Below are 19,290 nucleotides of genomic sequence, written 5' to 3'. Positions count from 1 at the left end.
ATGGGTGAATGTGAGGCGATATGTAAAGCGCTTTGGATGGCCATAGGGTCTGTTGAAAGCGCTATATAAATGCAGTCCATTGATCAATTAACTATACGTGATCATGTTTGGGCTACTTGATGAGCATAGGCAAAAAAACACAGACATTTGAAGCACTCTTACTCACAGCCTGCGGTTCTAACGTTAGGACCTTTATCGTTGGGACTGCTCCATCCTTCAGCATTAGGCGATTGGAAAAGCCGGCGTCGAGCTGGGCCTTGTTTATGAAACAGTCGGCACCGAAATGCAGCGAACAGATATAAACATTCGCGCAACTCAGTTGCTGATCCGGAAAAGCAAATTACATCCACTGTTGCCTTAACGCGGGGTTTTGGGGGAATCTGTGCAGGACTGTCTTGGTCTGGCAACCAAAAACGCACTTTTTTGGTGACATTGTTATGTCCACATCACCTGTCCAGCATCCTACAAGCCAGCGCTTTGATGGGCGTAGCCTGTTACTTTCGCTCTCTCCCTCTCTCTCTCTCTCTCACGCGCTTCCGGTAGAATTGTCCGTAAGGCCCATACAAGGAAATTCCGCCCCCGTTAACGTCAAAGGGGACGCATGATCTCAAAAAACTTGCCGAAACTTATGACTAACCGGAAGTAGTATTTTTGACAAAGAAATACTCCCATCAAACGTCCACCTTAACTTTTGAAACTTTGTCTATGTTTAGTATGGGATTCCAAGTCTTTAACAGTGTAAAAAGATCAGTATGCATGAAACAGCATTTCACCCCCCCTTTAATTTTTTTTATTATAATTTGACTGGCGTCTTAAAAACATGGTGTTCATGGTGCAAGATGCTGAAAAAAAATTGTCCGACATCAATTATGTAGACAAAAAAAAAAGAATGTGCTCTGTGTTAGATGATTGGTTAAAATAATATTATAAACACATTTGCCAATACACTACCATTTAAACGTTTGGGGTTGGTAGGATATTTTAAGTCTCATGCTCACCAAGGCTGCATTTATTTGATTAAAAATAGAGTAAAACAGTAATAGTGTGAAATAATACAATTTAAATTATTCAATACAATTTAATTGTAATATTTTAAGATATAATTTATTCCGTGATGGCAAATGGGAAATACTCTAGTCTTCAGTGTCACAGAAATAGAAATCAGAAATTACTAAGTATTTTGCTAGCAGTAGCAAGCAAAACGGTTTTGGACGTCAGACTAGTGTAACGTTATAACTTACATAGAACAACAATAGAGTCCGTTAGCGCATTTGAATGACGAAGCATGCGATCGTGTCGTTTACTGATGTTTACTCACGCGACGAGCCAACAGCACAGACATTTGAAGCAGTTTTACTCACCGCTGCTTTCAAAGCAGGACTGAACCTTTATCGCTGGGACCGCTCCGTCAAAAACACACTTCTTTGGTATGATTTGGTAAAGTCCCGACAGCAGTGAACGGTGGAGATCCACTTTTGCGACGCGACTGAAACGATGTTGTGAAGCTTCCCATCATTTCTGCGTTCAAATCGGTTCAAATGCAGCGCTGCCTTTCTGGAATGCTGTGCTGAAGCGTTGAAGTCGCTCAACATCACCCATAGGAATAAAGTGGAGCACAGTGCCTGGATCGACTGGATCTGCATCTGAGCGAGTGTTTCCGGGCGTGCATTTCCTCTCTCGCTCTAGTCACGCGCACGCGCACCCTACCGAGAGAAGAGCCGTACGGCCCATACAAGGACCTTCCGTTCTATTAACGTCAAGTAGACCCATACTCGAAAAAAACTCTCCGAAACTTGTGAGAAACCGGAAGGAGTATTTTTGACACAGAAATACTCCATCAAACGTCCAACATTAGTTTTTGAAACTTTGTCTATGTTTAGGATGGGAATCCAAGTCTTTAACGGTGTGAAAAGCTCAGTATGCATGAAACAGCATCTCCCTCCCCCCCCTTAAGATTTATGTGATTTCTTTTCTTCAGGATTCTTTGATAAAAAGAAAGCTCAAAATAATAGAATTTAAAATAGAAATCTTTCGTAACATAATAAATGTCTTTACTGTCTCTTTTGATCAATTAAATGCATCCTTGCTGAATAAAAGTATTAATTCCTTTCAAAAACAGCAATGAAATGTGTTTTTAAGAGCTAAAGAAATCACAAGAGCTGCTGTTTTTCCTTTCAGCCACGGAGTCTTCCGGAGATTTTGGCAGTGGTGACTCTCTCCTTTCAGACGATGAGGATGGTGATGTTGTAAACGATGAAGAGATGGGAGATGATGATGATGATGATGAATATGAACAAGATGATGAATATGGGTACCTGTCATAATCAGTTTTGTGTTTTTTGTTTTTGTTTTAAGTATGTTAAAACATTTAAAAAGAAGGAACCAAATAAAAAACAGACTTTCATTTGGTCTTAAAGCACGTTTCATGGTGACCTCGGCAGAGTGCAGTACTAACATTACTAAAGGGTTCATCTACCCCTTGTGCTGTATAACATTTGTACAAAATTAATATCAATACTCAATAACCACGTTTCATTTTTGTTACATTTCTTATATTCATCCAAAGTGAATAAGTGTATTGACAGAACTAGAAGTTCAGGAATTCATAAGCGAGTTTGATGAGAGATAAATGAGGGTTAAATGTTTGCACTTTTAAACATGCTCACAAATACACATTCAAAATACATGAGTACACACACCTGAAGGCATGATTCCATGAACACACTCCGTATCTCTTTACACCTGCTAGGATGTGATTTTACAGTCATACCATGAGGGCTTATCGTTGATTTTCACATATTGTGTCTTGTAGCGGTTCCCCATAATCACATGCCTACATTGATACATCATATTTTTGCATTAGCAGAATTAATACTTAAAACTACAGATGAATTATCAAAATGTATCAATATTTGATATATAAAGGTGGACATTCTAGAGCAAACTTGTTTGAAACGGCCAGAATGCGGCTTGTAGTGACCACACAGAAATATAGATGTGACTGCAGTCGATGTTACGAGAGGACAGAGTCATGCTATTTACAGAGGCATACGCGCAAACACACACACACACACACACAAAACACTTATCTTGTGAATACTTCGGCAGTCCTTGGGCATGAGGTGCCTTTGACGCAACACGGAGGAACGGGTGGAAAAGAGATCTGGGGGAAAAGAGAGAAGGAGATATTTAGTGTTAGAATGTAGAACTTGACTGCCATATGAATCTAAAAAATGAGAGGTTTTTGCGTCACGTTCTCTGTTGTTTTTGTCTATAGGAGAAAGTGGACATGATTAGTTAGTTTGCATATGTTACTGTAGACGACAAATCATATGATAGATGCTGCTGCTGTCACTTATTCTCCTCAGCCCTCTCAGTGCTTTTTGAAATTTGTCAGTTTTTTGTTCATAATGTGCATATGAAAATATTAATTTCCTTCTATGAACTTTGTGGTGTTTTCTGGAGAAAAAAAAACTTATTTGGTTGAATGAGTTTATGATCCGTTACAGAGGTCTAAGGAACCACCTTTATCAGTGTTGTCCAGCTGTTGTCATAGAGATAACACTTTTTGGTTTGTTTGTTTTTTACAGTATACATATAATTTGCTCAAATAAAGTTACACAGACCAAAACAGTTTTTCGTACAGTAATTTTCTGTGTGTGTGTTCATGTTTTTCTATCCCAGTGGGGACTTCAACCTGACTGCACACTGACTTGTGAGGACTTGTGTCACCGTGGGGACCTAAATGGAGGTCCCAGTTTGATAACAAGCTTATAAATCATACAGAAAGAGATTTTTTGAAAATGTTAAAATGCATTGTTTTCTATGATGGTTACGGTTAATGTAAGGGGATAGAATATACAGTTTGTACAGTATAAAAAACATTATATCTATGGAGAGTCCCCACAAAGATAGCGAACCAGACGTGCGTGTGTGTGTGTGTGTGTGTGTGTGTGTGTGTGTGTGTGTGTGTGTGTGTGTGTGTGTGTGTGTGTGTGCGTGTGTGTGTGTGTGTGCGTGTGCGTGTGTGTGTGAGAGAGAGAGAGAGAGAGAGAGAGAGAGAGAGAGAGAGAATTCTGGTGTGTAGTCTGGTTAGTGCTGCATAATGTATAAATGCAATTTTAATATTTTATATGCCACAATTTTTTATCTGTACACACACAGTCTCAAAAACACACGCACACACACCACATGTAAATTGGGGCGTCTGTGGGGTTGAACACTTGTTTAATCATTTAAACACAATCATGTGCCTGTCAGCTTATGTATGTGTGTGTGTCTAGATCAAATTTACACTGTAGTTCTGTTGCATAATTTCTCACTGAATTAAAATACATATCTAAAATTATTTTAAAATATAATGCAAAGACAAACCAATGACTTCACCAATGACTTGTACATCGTTCTATGCATGTGTGTAAAGCAAGGATGTGTTTTTGTACTAATGTGGGTGTGTTAGTGTGTATCTATCAGCAGCTCTGTAGTCTGTTCTAGGAACCAACTGGATAAACAGAAAGTGTTTTCATTCAATAGTTTTTCCCCTTCCTGTCATAGAAAAATCACACTACTGCTTGTTTTGGATTTAAGTCTCTCTCTCACACAATCTCTCTCTCACACACACACACACACACGCAAACACAAAGCATCCAGAATGCAAATATAGTCAGGTTGAATACACATAAGATTTGCAAGCACAAAAAAAAAACAATACACAAACGATTATTACAGATAGTTATCATTGGTTCTATTGTTTTTTTCCAAATTACCAGGTTAGTTTTCCTCATAATCTCAAAGAGAGAGGATTCAGATTGCAATTGTTTTACAAATCAGCCAAATGAGAAACATTTCAGCCTGAAAACGCTTGAAATACAAACATCCCGATGCACATCATCACATACAGTCCTGACCCTTAGATTCTTTAAAAATGAATAGCAACATTTTTAAGCTGTAGGTGAAGGAAGAATTTAATTTCCCTGGAAGCACACAAGGCCGTGATCTAAATACATTTTTCATTGCAGTTCAGACTGTTCAGTTAGATGAGACAATAACTCCCAAATATGATGTGTCAAGCTATTGCAGGGTATCTTTAGATTAGATATAATGTAGTTTAGGTAGTAGTTAACCTAGAAATGAAAAATCTGTCTATACACCCCAATGTCATTTCAAACCTGCATGCCATTTTTTTCTTGTGGAACCTAAAAGAAAGAATTCAATGTAAAAAAAAATAATAATTATATATTATGGTAAATTAATGGTTAAAACAATGTTTCGACGGAAGGACGGACGGACGGACGGACGGACGGACGGACGGACGGACGGACGGACGGACGGACGGACGGACGGACAGATAGATAGATAGATAGATAGATAGATAGATAGATAGATAGATAGATAGATAGATAGATAGATAGATAGATAGATAGATAGATAGATAGATCTTAAAAATCAATGCTTTTTACTTTAAAATGTGATGCAGTGTTAGGGAAAGTTACTTTAAAAGTAATGAGTTCTATATGTTACTCTAATAAAAGTAACTAATTGCATTACTTTGTTTCCTTTTTATGGAAAATTATGGAAATTAATCTATAATGACGAAATAGAGCGCAGTTCACCTTTATTCCACAAGGTGGCAATGTCTGATACACAATGATGAAGTGACGTTTCACTCATAATTACCTCTGACAGAAAACGAAACTATAATAATTATAATCTGCAAAACATGAAATGGCGCAGTGATTTACAGCAGAGAGCAAGTACTAAACACAATCAAATATTAATGTCACTGTCTCTTGATGATGGATGTGGTCAAGAAGCTGATCAGTGATCAAAATATTGATTTTGAAGACGTTGTAAATGAGTTTGGAGAATATGCGTGACGTGAGATCGCGAATATGAGGCAGATGCTGAATACACTGGTAAACGAGCTCTGACGAGGACAGATGATGATGGTATTAAACATCTGCTCAAACTAAATCCTTCCAAGCTCCAAAAGGGAACGAAATAGGTTTTATTTCATTCTTCTGTAAGTGTTACTCTAACATCAGGAGTTTTATATATTATCGCGACAGGTAGAGGTCTAGCCATGTTAAATATAGTTCCGGGTCGCTAACAACCCGAATATGTAAGAATGTTTGACAAAACGGTCATGCAAAGGGTTAACGGACAGCTCTGTCACTTAGTTACGTGCATCTTGTCACAGTTAAAATCCTTCACATTCAATTTAATTGAATTTCCTACGATACCAGAGAGAAATTGCACGTTGATCTGGCCTAGGTATTTCATGGGTAGGAAACTCTCCTCATAAGTTTCCAATTTGAATATAATGACACATTTAAAAGTTAATGGCCAAACGTATTAGAAAAGTTGTTGCAGAATAAATATAATGTGGGTAACACTGAATAATAAATATATTTTCATCAGGTTAGATACTGATAATTAAAGCTGCCCTAGAATGAAAAATTTAATTAACCATGGCATAGCTGAATAACAAGAGTTCAGTATAGACTTCACATACAGTGAGTCTCAAACACCATTGTTTCCTCCTTCAAATCTTGTTTGTGAAAAACACCACAGAAAAACAGTTGATTCTCGAAATAACGCCACATGTGACGCAATCGCTGGGGATCATTAATATGTATGCCCCCAACATTTGTATACTGCAGCGCATGTGTCATGTGAGGATAGCGAAAATGGCAGATCATGGAAATAGATGTTATGTTCCAGGCTGTGCAGGGGACGTGGGGACTTTTCATAGCCTTCTCACCAAACTTTGTGTGGCCTTCAGATTAGCTCAAAAACAGTGATAGAGAGATTCATGGAATGGGTTTCCATAGCCGAACAGCTGTATCTAAGCCTTACATCACCAAGTGCAAAGCAAAGCATCAGATGAAGTGGTGTAAAACACGCCACCACTGGACTAGTGCAGTGGAGAAGTGTTCTCTGGAGTGACCAATCATGCATGTAAGAACAGTACTTGCCTGACTGCATTCTGCCAAGTGTAGAGTTTGGTGGAGGATTATGGTGTGAAGGAACTTGACTGGCCTGCAGAAAGTCCTGACCTCAACCCAATAGAATACCTTTGGGATGAATTAGAGTGGAAATTGCGAGCCATGCCTTCTTGTTCAACATCAGTGCCTGATCTCACAAATGAGCCTCTTAAAGAATGTGTCAAAAATTCCCAAAACACACTCCTAAACCTTGTGGAAAGCCTTTACAAAAGAGTTGAAGCTGTTATAGCTGAATATAGGAGTATACCAACTCCATATTAAACCCTATGGATTAAGAATGGGACTGGGAACCATTAACATTTTCTTACTGTATCATTTTGTCATTTTCTGTAAAAATTACATTTTTTTAACATTATAATAATAGCTTGCAACTAGTACACATTTGTGTCCATAATTCTAAAAGGAAATATTGTTACATTACTAGTACACACACCCAGTGACATTTGCCATTTTTGAATACACAGACTTAAGGATAGAAGTGAGCTTTGTCAAAGATAAAGATTATTAGTAAGTGATTTTGTGCTGTTTCACATTTTAAAAAAAAAATCAAAAGACTTGCCCCATATATATTAAACTACTTTTTTTTTACTTCGATGCTACTTTTCCGCCGTAACACGCCCCCTCAGCCAGGGCTGGGTGGCAGAAGAGCTGCTGCGTGACTGGAGTTAATAGAGGAAAACGCGAGTAAAGCGAACGATTATCAGTTTAAACTAAAGTTTGGGCTCGATATAGTGTTTTACAACTTACCAAAGATTCAATGATCCATGGATAATGACATGCAGCCAGGAATCGTATTTTCCTGACATTTTTATGAGCCTGATTTCGAAATGAATATTTATAACTGTCGGTCATCGAAATTTTCGAGTGAATCCCGCATTTATATGCGGATGGGTCAGTATTGAAGTGTGTATGTGGCCGCTTGTCAAGAATGAAAAACAAAAGTTTTATCCCTTTATAATCACTAAAAGCTGTCACTCATTCAATAAACGCAATCTCACAAAGTTCCGCAGTGAAGCTGGCATACAATTAATCTCTTATTTTCACAATGTCTGTACTTACAAAGGAATGACTCAAGTGTTAATTGAACTCGGCACCTGGATGAACACTCGAGCGGTGAGTGGTTCCAAATTCAACACCTGTGATTGGCCAGCTGCATTGTAGAAATCTACAAACATGTCTGTGATTGGCTACATTACTCACCGAAACGAAAACATGTTGGAAATGTAATAATTTGACGAGTGCAAATACAGATAAACACTGGATCTTTTGCAAGCTCCTTTTCGTTAAAGGTCCCATGGCATGAAATTTTTATTTTATGAGGTTTTTCAACATTTATATTAGTTCCCCTAGCCTGCATATTGTCCCCAAGTGGCTATAAATTTTGATCAGTGTAAAACGAGTTCTGGCTGTCTTTCTCTGCCTTTGAGAAAATGATAGCCCACACGAGCTGATCTTGAAATCTCCTGTTATGACGTCATACCAGGAAAGGTTTCCTCCCCTTCTTCTGCTTTGCCTGCCCAGAGAATTAGTAGAGAATAGATTCAGTTTATCAGCCGCGATGTCAGCAGCACAGGCTTTACCATATGGATTCAACAGCACCGCCACAAACAGTGAGTAACAGTGTTTATTAATGCCTGATCTGGGATCAGTGATGTGTAGCTAATCATTCAAGTTCACATACTTTCTTTCTAAATCGTTTAATACTGTTAGTCCCGCTGCTGGCCGTCTTGATGCATCAGTGAATCAAGCCAGTGACTAAAACGATCAACTTCACACGTTTCTCTTAGTAGCATGAAATAAATCTGTTATTCAAATGCTCAAACTACAGAGAGTGATCAAAGAACGCTCTTTATAATGTTCGAATCTGTCCATCATACGTATATTTGCAGTGTACACATGTCCAAACTGCTGTTTGAATGACGCTGCTCATTATGCTCAACAGAAGTTCTTACTGTATTCATGTCGATGTTGTATTTGCTGTTAGCTGTGATGAAAGCATTTTGTGAGAGAAATAGCTGTTGCAGAAACTTTGTCGCACACATTTATTTGAGTGCAGAAACAATCACAGCGACTTTAGTTTGTAATTATAGGTTTCCATGCTGGCTTTAGTTTAATTGATAGTATATATTATTGCAATAAATATAGATTTGGTTTCTGGCGGGAAAGTAACGTCGATGCATTCCCTCTATTGACCAGCGACCACCTTTGATGTCATCAAGGTGCGACCAGGAAGTATATAAGGGACTGAAGACACCAGCTTCTTCATCTTCAGGGACTGTTTTGTCTGAATGCTTTAAGTCAAAAGGTAATCCAGATTGATTAGTTTTCTGCCTGGGATTAAGAGCATGCACATTCAAGCTCTTATGGAGTTGCTTGTTTGATTGTGTGCAATGTGAATGGTTTTTAAATCCGAGATTGCTCCACTCTTGTCTGGCTCTCTTCCTGAGGGAAGGGGGTTTTAGCATCTGAGACTAGTGATGTGGTCCATTTCACGCCGAGGCTGAGCGCAGATGCGCATCATGGTTTCCTCGGATGGGGCTCGCCGATCGTCATGAGAGGACGGTTCCCTCCAATCTAGTGACTGATGAGATTTATCAGTAGTTCTCTTATGGATTCTTACGATGAATGTTATGGAACGCACTGCATGCAGACTGTGGCTACCATGTGGGTGCGTTAGAGGAGAGACCGCTCATATTAGACTGAATGAACAATTTCTCTGCGGTCATAAAACTATCGGCTCAGTTGAGCATTCCATTCCTTCCTGATCTCCTTATAGAGATGGAGAGGGCATAGAAGAACCCATATTCACTGTATTCACTGACATCAGCGGGTTGTAAACACTGATGTTGGGAGGATGGGTGGATATGGGTATGTGTTCTCGCCACGGATTGTCATTAAAGAGTCTCCAAACCGGGTAGGCGGGAACACTGAGAGCTCCTTTGCATGCATGCTGTGGATAAAGCTTATGCGTGGTAAGACCCGCTTGTGAGGGAAACATACATTTTTTATGTTGTGTAAGACTTCATGCTCCCCGCTGAGGGTTCGGGGATCACAGGATTGTTGGAGGACACCATAGGGCCCTGTAGATCACCTGTTCGGTGGCTAGAGCGATTTTCTGAGATGCCATTATGTGGTGTGTTTAAAGCTTCGCTAGTAGAGAATAGCCTCCGTTGTGTTAACAGCTGTGTAAAACAGTTAATACCTCCTCTCTGTGTCATGAAGCCAGGAGTTGAGGCCACCGCTCATTCCCGTGGGCATATAGCGTTGTATTAGGCGAGTGTGTTTCTCCTAGTAAACAGGAAAGCTCTTAGCCACCCAAAGGTAAAGCGGTTAGCGTTCCCCCTCATGGAAACTTATAGACGGGAGGGGAAGTTCAGTCCAGGCTTGTGGGGCTCGGACAGGGTTTTCCTGAGTTTTTGTTTTACTGAGCTTTAGATAATACCTGTGTGCAGGCTGGCCCTCTCCAGGGTGCCACATCTGTTGGCCTAGGCTTTTGCTTTGGGATTGGGGGTTGATGGAAAGTAATAGTCGCCCCGGGCCCTCTTGTTGAATATTGCAGGGCTTTTTTCTATTTGTATCCCTAGTCAGCCTCCTCTTACTTTAGAGTCGTCTGGCCAAGGCCGCCCCCTTCTCTGTTTTCTGGGTTTTGTTTAGTAATGCAGGTTGGTGTGAAGCAGAATAGATAGCGATTTTGCCAGTGGTTGTGAGGCGGGGTTAGGCTATCAGAGGCCTCACCATGCCTCCCTGGAGAAGAGCATTGAGTTTTGGATGCTCGCAGCTAGCATGTTCTGCTATCAGGCATTAGGCTTCACCAGGCCTCCCTGAGGACAAGTTCCCTGGTCTCAATCCCTGTGACGGTGAACATGGATTGCCAACGGATAGTAGGCCTCGCCAGGCCTCCTGAATGGCTCGCTATCAGGTAATAGGCCTCATCCGGCCCCTCTGAGGGATTTGCCGTTGGGTAGCAGGCTTCACCTGCCTCCCCTGAGGACACGTTCCTGGTCTTCAGTCACTGGACTCCTAGGAATGGTCTGCTAGCAGGTAATATGCCTCGCCAGGCCTCCCTGAAGACTGAGGGGTAGTTCCGGGACCTCACTCACCTCGGAGGGTTTGCATGAATTGCTAGCAGTCTCCCTAAGGACGAGACCCCGGGCCTGGATGCTAGGCTAGCTGGCATAGCATGCTTTCAGGTAATTGGCCTTACCAGGCCTCCCTGAAGGGGAGTTCCCAGGCTCCAGTCACTGTGACAATATAGCATGAACTGTTAGCAGGTAGCAGGCTGCTCAAGGCCTCCCTAAGCCTTGCTATCAGGTAGTAGGCCTGCCTGAGGGCAAGCCTCCGAGTTGGGGTGCTCAGACAACTAGCATGGTCTGCTACCAGGTAGTAGGCTTCACCAAGCCTCCCTGAGGGTGAGTCCCAGGACATCAGTCACCTCTGACAGTTTGCATGAATCGCTAGCAGGTAGAGGCCTCTCTAGGTCCCTTAGAGAAACACTCATTAGCTGGTATAATGTGCTATCTGGTAGTGGGTCGAATCAGGCCTCCCTGAAGGATAGTTTCTCCATGATAAATTAGCATGGTCTGCTAACCAGGTAGTATGTTTCTCCAAGCCTCACTGAGGGAACGAGTCCCGGGTTCCAGCAACCACAACAACTAGCTTTGACTTTTATCAGGCAGTAGACCTTACCAGGCCTCCCTGAGGACGAGCGCCTCTGTCTGGACGCTTGGGCAGCTAGCATGGATAGTTATCTGGGGGAGGCCCCATCGGGCCTCCCCGGGGAACGGGTTCCCAGGGCGGGAACACATAACTGGCTTTATGCTGACAAGTTAGTTTTTGCCTGCTGTCAGGGTTCCGGCATTAGCCGGCAGCACCTGAGGGCGGTCTCGTGCCCTAGCACGACGAGGCGCAGCTTCTGGTACGCGGTCCCTTCAGGACAGGGACCTGCCAGTATACAGCATCGTTTACCTACCAGGCAGGCTTAACAGCTCCCCGCATGGAGGGTCATATGCGAACTTACACCAGCCTGAGCCTGGTCAGATGGTCGCAGGCTCTCTGGGCCTCCCGGTTAGATTAGCCTGTAGGCCTATTCGTCCTCCTGAGCACCCCTGTAATTTATGTGTTCAGTAGATCCTAGGATCGAGCAGACGAAACTCCCCTCGCTGGCAAGGGTTAGAAACAACTATGCGAGTACTGCTCTCCAGGATACCCATCTCTGAGATCCGGTTAGAGGAGGACACTGCCGTTTTGCAATCTCTCAGTCTGGATGCTTAATAACAGGTAAAGGTCCAGAGGCTCTGTTTTTCCAACAGACAGAGTTGGCCAAGCCAAGGTGTCACACATAAGTGAGACCAGGGCAGGCCTCCCTGGTGGCATTCGGTGAAAGATTCCAGATAAGTGGCTGGCTGGGGCACCCTCGGGCCCCCTAGCTACATTCCCTTAAAGGGATCCCTTGTTGAAGTAGTTGGTCAAAGGCCTTTGAGCAGCCTAGGGTTAAGAGACCTCAGGTGATCAATAAGGTCCCCTCTTAGGCTTATAGCTTGAGCTAGACCATAGGGAATGCTGAGGGGGACAGGCAGTTCAGTTGAATTTGCTTGTCCTGACAGTTGTCACTGCCAGTAGGCATACACTACCCTCAGCATGGTGGCATGGGTATATTGTTCCCCATAGCGTCAACTGATGCAGCACAGGTTCCCTTTCGAAAGGAAATGTCTCAGGTTACGTATAGTACCCATTGTTCCCTAAGAAAAGAGAACAAGACGCTGCTTCTTGTTGCCATGCCTCGGGGCCTGCCTGCAAACACTCCCTTCAGACAAAGAAGCTGGTGTCATGTTTGCAAGGCGCCCTTATATACTTCCTGGTCACACCATGATGACATCATAGGCTGTCGCCGGTCAATAGGATTGCCGTGATTCGATAGTGGAACAATGGTTACATACGTTACCTGAGACGTTGTCAACCGATTTCTACTTTAAGTCTTACTTTTGTGTTCCACAGAAAATAGCAGCAATTAAGTGTTTTATTGAGGGTATAACTAAAAGTCAGCATTTTGGGAGAACTATTCTTTAAAACCATTAAAAAAATTGTTGTTAAACCATCAAGTCATTTTCATGACCAGTTGCACATTTTACTGTACATTTACATCAATACCAATGTAGCGTATTTGGTTTTTTGTTGAGTTGTTAGCCAACTGAGCACTGTTGAACATTGCTGCTGGATTTATCTTCCTGTGTCATTTCCACAGCAAGATTAGAAGAGGAAGAAACATTTTCCCCCACCCCCGTCTCTCTGACTCTTTGTCTCTGTCCTTTCCTCCAATTTAATGTGAAAATCATTAGCTTCGATCAATGACGGTTCCACCTCCCTTATCTTGTGTGGAGCAAGCTAGCTGATTTTTTTCTGCCCATATCAGCGTTTAAAAAGCCCATTAAAATGAAGTAGTCACATGGCAAACACAACTCTTCTCCGCTGCTCATCGATTCATAGTTTCTGTTAATAGTGCCCTGCACAGTTTTTTTTAATCAGAAAGGGGTTTTAAATCGGTTTCTTTCCACCCAAGCACAGATTTTACTGTAAATGCAAAATACTGTCTATAACCTTCCCTAGGGGTCATATTGATCTATTTGTAGTGTGTGTGTGTGTGTGTGTGTGTGTGTGTGTGTGTGTGTGTGTGTGTGTGTGTGTGTGTGTGTGTGTGTGTGTGTGTGTGTGTGTGTGTGTGTGTGTGTGTGTGTGTGTGTGTGTGTGTGTGTGTGTGTGTGTGTGTGTGTGTCTACATTTCCCAGTAGAAATCTGATGGAGTTGGAATTGCATTGGGTGATAAACTATTTCCAGCATTGCTTAGCAACCAGAGCAAACATAAGGCTGGGGAGGGTTATAGTGTGTAACTAATAGATAGCACACTTCAAACTGATGCCATTTTGTCCAATTCTGAGTCTTTAAAGAGACGTACACACACCTCACTGAAACTTCCTGCATTTCAACAATTATATAGACAATAATATTTTATTTTTTACAAAACCTTCTTGCATCAAGCACACATCACAAAGACCATGTGAACCACTGGATGAGAACTAATATTTGCATACAATTGGTTTATGTTTGGTTTATATTTGTATTAAATTTGTATACATTCCATAATATTTAATATATTACCTTTTTATGAATCACAATGTAAGGATACCTATTTTCAAACATACAATTTACAAACAATGTCGATATTTATTTTTATAAATGTGTTTGAGTGTCTTTTCCTCTATATATCAGGTCAACATTGGTAATGTATTAAATTGTTTTATCTATTTCCCAAATTCTAACTGTTGTGTGAATTTCTTTTAAATTGCTTTCAGTAAATTTTATTTTCCTGTCATTTCGAGTCAAATTCCAATCCAACATCTTGTGTTGGGCTTAATTCAATTCAAAGTGAATTGAAATTCATTAAATGAAAGTCAGTCGACTGTTAAATTCTTGTGCCCAACAAATTAGCAAATTATTTGTAATTATCTGAAATAATGTTATATTTGACTAAATGCACAGGACAACATTTTTTCCCATGTTGCCTTATTGTCAGTTTATCCATTTATTGAGAGCGTAAAAAAATATTAGGTATAGGATACGGCTTAGCAAAAGAAGAACTAAACCCATGACAGCAGGTGTGTGCAGAGAATGTTTCCTGGAAGCATGTGTGATTGTGTGGGAATAATGGGGCTTTCCAGTTATCTGAGAGGTGGGTGATAAAAGGCTTTTACTGGCAAACAAAAAGAGTGTAATCATCATCATGATTAAAAAGAGGAAGGTGCTCGGAGAGGGAAGTGAGGGAAGAGAGATGGGAAAGGTAGAGGTTGTTTTCCTCTGCAACTGTTGTTTATGGAGGTGTGTGTGTGTGTGTGTGTGTGTGTGTGTGTGTGTGTGTGTGTGTGTGTGTGTGTGTGTGTGTGTGTGTGTGTGTGTGTGTGTGTGTGTGTGTGTGTGTGTGTGTGTGTGTGTGTGTGTGTGTGTGTGTGTGTGTGTGTGTGTGTGTGGATCAATGCAACTCATCCACTTAAATCTCCTGATCCATTCATCAATACAAACTAATGAAACAACCAGACACAGACAGACACAAATAGAGAGATGGTGAGAAAGACAGAATGAAGAAAAGGAACTATTGTTACAATTATATACATATATAACAGCATTAGAACAATGCATGTAGCTACGTTCAATCTCAGGCCACTGCATTGGAGGTTATAAACACAACTGTTATTAATGTATAGCAATATCACGACACGAGTGCTGCTGTAATTCTGCTGCAGTCATGATGATCAGATAAGAGCATGTAGTAAGTAGAGCATTGCACGTGTGAGATTGCTTTTATAAAACTGTTCAAAAAAGTCTTCTATGCTCCAATAACAATTCATACTGCATAAACATATTCAACTGCTTCGTCTCCAAGCATTATACAGTAGTAATGGGAAGTTTGGATAATTTTACTGACTCAGATCTTTGAGTCTCGTTCAGCAAAATGAACAAATCTTTTTTCGAGTCCTTTCGTTCATTTCACCAAAATGACATGTTAATAGCCCAACACATCTAGTACTTATGAAAATGTTGATTACATTTTAAAACTAAATAAAAATAAACTATAGGGTACTGCAACCAAAGCCAAATTATAAGAAACTGAAATGTTGAAATTATAAGAAACTGAAACTATTGGAGTCTAACTCTGTTAGTTCACCTCACCTCCTGATCCAAAATATTCTTTCTTTTGCAACTTCATATTTATCACGTTTGTTCTCCGCCTCTCGTGTCTTCGAACTCCTCGAGACGTTAGCTGTCAACTCGTCTGTGTCTGACTCTGATCAGATCTGGGGGCTGGGCCGCCCGGACCGTGCGTGACACAGGTCCGGAAACAAAAATGATTAGTTCTTACGAGTCTTTCAGGTTTGAGTCTTTCGTTCTAATTGTTAGTCCCATAGAGTCTATGCTGTCAGTAACGGAAGCAGAAAAGATTAAGACTGTTCTTTTGAGTCTCGGGTTTGAGTCGTTCGTTCTTTTGTGTTACGTGACTTGTCACCGTATTGTACATCAGTTCACAACCTTTTTAGTAACAAGCACATACCGGTAGTTATTTTTTTATTTTATTTTTTATATAATTCTCAGTTAACTTATCAGACATATACAAATATGGGAATAATATTGACTATTCAAGGCTAAAATCACAAATTAGACTAATTTTGAATCAACGGTGTGTGTGTGTGTGGGGTGTGTGTGTGTGTGTGTGTGTGTGTGTGTGTGTGTGTGTGTGTGTGTGTGTGTGTGTGTGTGTGTGTGTGTGTGTGTGTGTGTGTGTGTGTGTGTGTGTGTGTGTGTGTGTGCTTGGGACTGACAGGCAGAACACACAGCTTGGGACTGACAGGCAGCACGAAAGACTCAAACTCGAGACTCAAAAGAACTAATCTTTTCTGTTTCCGTTACTGACAGCATATACTCTATGGGACTAACAGGAAGAACGAAAGACTCAAACGCGAAAGACTCGTAAGAACTAATCATTCGGAGATTCAGAGCTGATTCAGAGCCCATGTGTTGCGTAATGCGCATGCGCGGTCAACACAAAATGAACGAGTAACTCTCTGAGACAATCGGTAGTCCCAAGTCATATTAAAGATTCGTACAAAATGAAAGAATCATTCATGAACGACACATCACTATTATACAGCAGTGGTGATCTGTCCCCTTATTAAACAAATGGTTGAGTCAATAATTCAATGACTTTTCATCCTCCCATAAAGATATAACCTGCACAAAAAGTCACTGAAAAATCCCCACCACTGACAGTCTGTCTGGAATACACACACACACACACACACACACACACACACACACACACACACACACACACACACACACACACACACACACACACACACACACACACACACACACACACACACACACACACACATACATCAAAACAGTTTAAATGCAACAAACATGCATGAAACACACCTTTTACTAACACATTTCTTAAAAGTTGCAATTTACAAATCAAATAATCAAAAAACTATTTAACATGAATTTCTCTGTAATAGATGTTCTTAATTTGTTGTTGTTATTAGGGCTTGTTTTGTGTGTTTTATGGAGGGCTCGGTTAATCAGGCCGATAAAGAGACAACTGCTATTCCTTTTTTTATTATTCAAATGTGTAATTAAAAAATGTCTACATTATCACATTGATCATAATAAATGATCATACAGAGACACTGGTTCATGGATTAACTGAGATCTAAATAAATATTATACACCCCTACTCTTTTTCCGAAGGACGTCGTGGGATTTTTAATGACCACAGAGATTCAGGACCTCGGTTTAACGTCTCATCGGAAGGATGGCGCTTGTTACGGTATAGTGTCCCCATCAGCATCAGTATACTTGGGCTTTAGGACTGACACAGACCACAGGGTGAGCACCACCTGCTGGACTCACTAACACCTCTTCCAGCAGATACTTAGTTTTCCCAGGAGATCTCCCATCTAACAAGGCTCAGCTGCTTATCTTCAGTGGGAAACCAGTCTTGGGTTACAGGGTGATATGGCTGCATGATAGGGCATCATGTGACTTTAACAGTTTAATATTTGTAAATTTGAATTGCTTTTATTTATTTATTTTATTCATCTCATTTATTAGACTTATTTTTAATTATATATATTGGGTTTAAAAAAATAGGGTTTTTTTCTGTTAATGTCAATTTATTTTAAAAGCAGCCCTAAAAAGCGGGATTATGTAGGCTTTCAATTGTGTAGGGCTACATTATCACAACATATTTTTGAAAGAATTGGTCTTTGAAACACCAAAATAGATCTACCATTATTCTGAATATTGTCTATTATGGTGGTTATTATGACCCTGTATTATTGTAATCAAGGGATACTATAGTCTAGAAATCTAGATGCACCCTAGCGGCAGCAAATCTAATCTGCCCGTGAGGTTCGTCTAGCAACTCTCAATACACTTCTGAGCTGTAAAAACCAAACTCTGGTCAAGCCAATCACGAGTCTGTGGGTCTGGCTTGTCAGGCTAGGGATACTAAAAAAATAAATAAAGAAATTCAACTCTCTTCTAAAATGGTCTGTTGGCTCCAATCTAGCTATCAAAAGAGACCCATTAGTGTAGAGGGGAAATCCAATTAAAATCACAATGCTATCTCTGAACAATTACCTAGAAAGAAAGAGGGTGAGAAAGCAAGGAAGAATCCTCAAACCTAGGACAACAGAACAAACACAAACCAATCAATACAGCTGGGGGGAAAACACCTATACAAACACACAGGGAAAAAAGCAAAGATTTCTTTATGAATTTCCTCTTGATAATTTACATTTGACCTGAGGTTCATTGTGTGATGCTCAAAATAGAAACAATTCAACTCCAGACCACACTCACCTGATTCTTAAAAGCACAAATACACAATAAGACAACGTTTGTGTAACCATCAATTTCAGAGTCCGTTTTAGCCACATGTTGTGTTAAAGAGCATGCTGCTATCTAGTGGTAGTTTACTGATATTACTATCAGGTAGTTTATTTATTAATTGGATTGTGAATTAATTTTCAGTTTTGCAGGCCAATATTGTCACTGATAAAGCATAATTGAATACAATACAATTTTAATAAAATATTGTGTGTGTGTGTGTGTGTGTGTGTGTGTGTGTGTGTGTGTGTGTGTGTGTGTGTGTGTGTGTGTGTGTGTGTGTGTGTGTGTGTGTGTGTGTGTGTGTGTGTGTGTGTGTGTGTGTGTGTGTGTGTGTGTGTGTGTGTGTGTGTGCGTGTTACATCTGTCTAAGTGACTCTCACCATATGGTTCATGTGAAGTTCCACAGAGTACCATAATCCACTTTAGCTCCTTGACACATGCTGACATTCGCACTTGTTTTTCTTTCATGGTGGGAACTTTCCATTGAAGTTATTTAATTTTGAATATACATAGTCTACCTAAACCCCACAGAAACCTTTCTGATTTGTAATTGCATAATTTAGAATGTTCATAATTTGATATCTACAATATAATACCTGGATTCACACACAAATTATTTAAAAATTAAACGGGTCTTTTAAGCCAGAGTGATTTTTCTATAGGTGCTTTGCAGGCACAACATTTTTCCACGTTTTTGACAAAAGTTTAAATAAGATGCTCATTGGATGATAAGATAATTTTGTGATGAACTACAAAGCTTTAAAATACAAAGTCCCCATAAAACATTGATATGTTCAGTTATTCATAATAATAAAAATATTCTGGGGGCCAAATGGTC

The 19,290-nt window shown here is 40.4% G+C and overlaps 1 protein-coding gene across 3 annotated transcripts in view; it reads left to right on the top strand.

The window, feature by feature from the left end:
* Positions 1-3,633, top strand: part of spock3 (SPARC (osteonectin), cwcv and kazal like domains proteoglycan 3) — a 62,426-nt gene extending 58,793 nt beyond the window's left edge. For all 3 annotated transcript variants that reach the window (XM_067441778.1, XM_067441777.1, XM_067441776.1), the window contains one exon: positions 2,179-3,633. In XM_067441778.1, the coding sequence (XP_067297879.1) occupies positions 2,179-2,324 (146 nt within the window). In that variant the 3' untranslated portion in view covers positions 2,325-3,633. The remainder of the gene's footprint in view (positions 1-2,178) is intronic.
* Positions 3,634-19,290: the final 15,657 nt, after the last annotated feature.

The sequence above is a fragment of the Pseudorasbora parva genome, chromosome 4, assembly GCF_024679245.1.
Source record: "Pseudorasbora parva isolate DD20220531a chromosome 4, ASM2467924v1, whole genome shotgun sequence".
Classification (NCBI taxonomy): Eukaryota; Metazoa; Chordata; class Actinopteri; order Cypriniformes; family Gobionidae; genus Pseudorasbora; species Pseudorasbora parva.
This window is presented reverse-complemented; position numbering and strand designations above follow the sequence as displayed.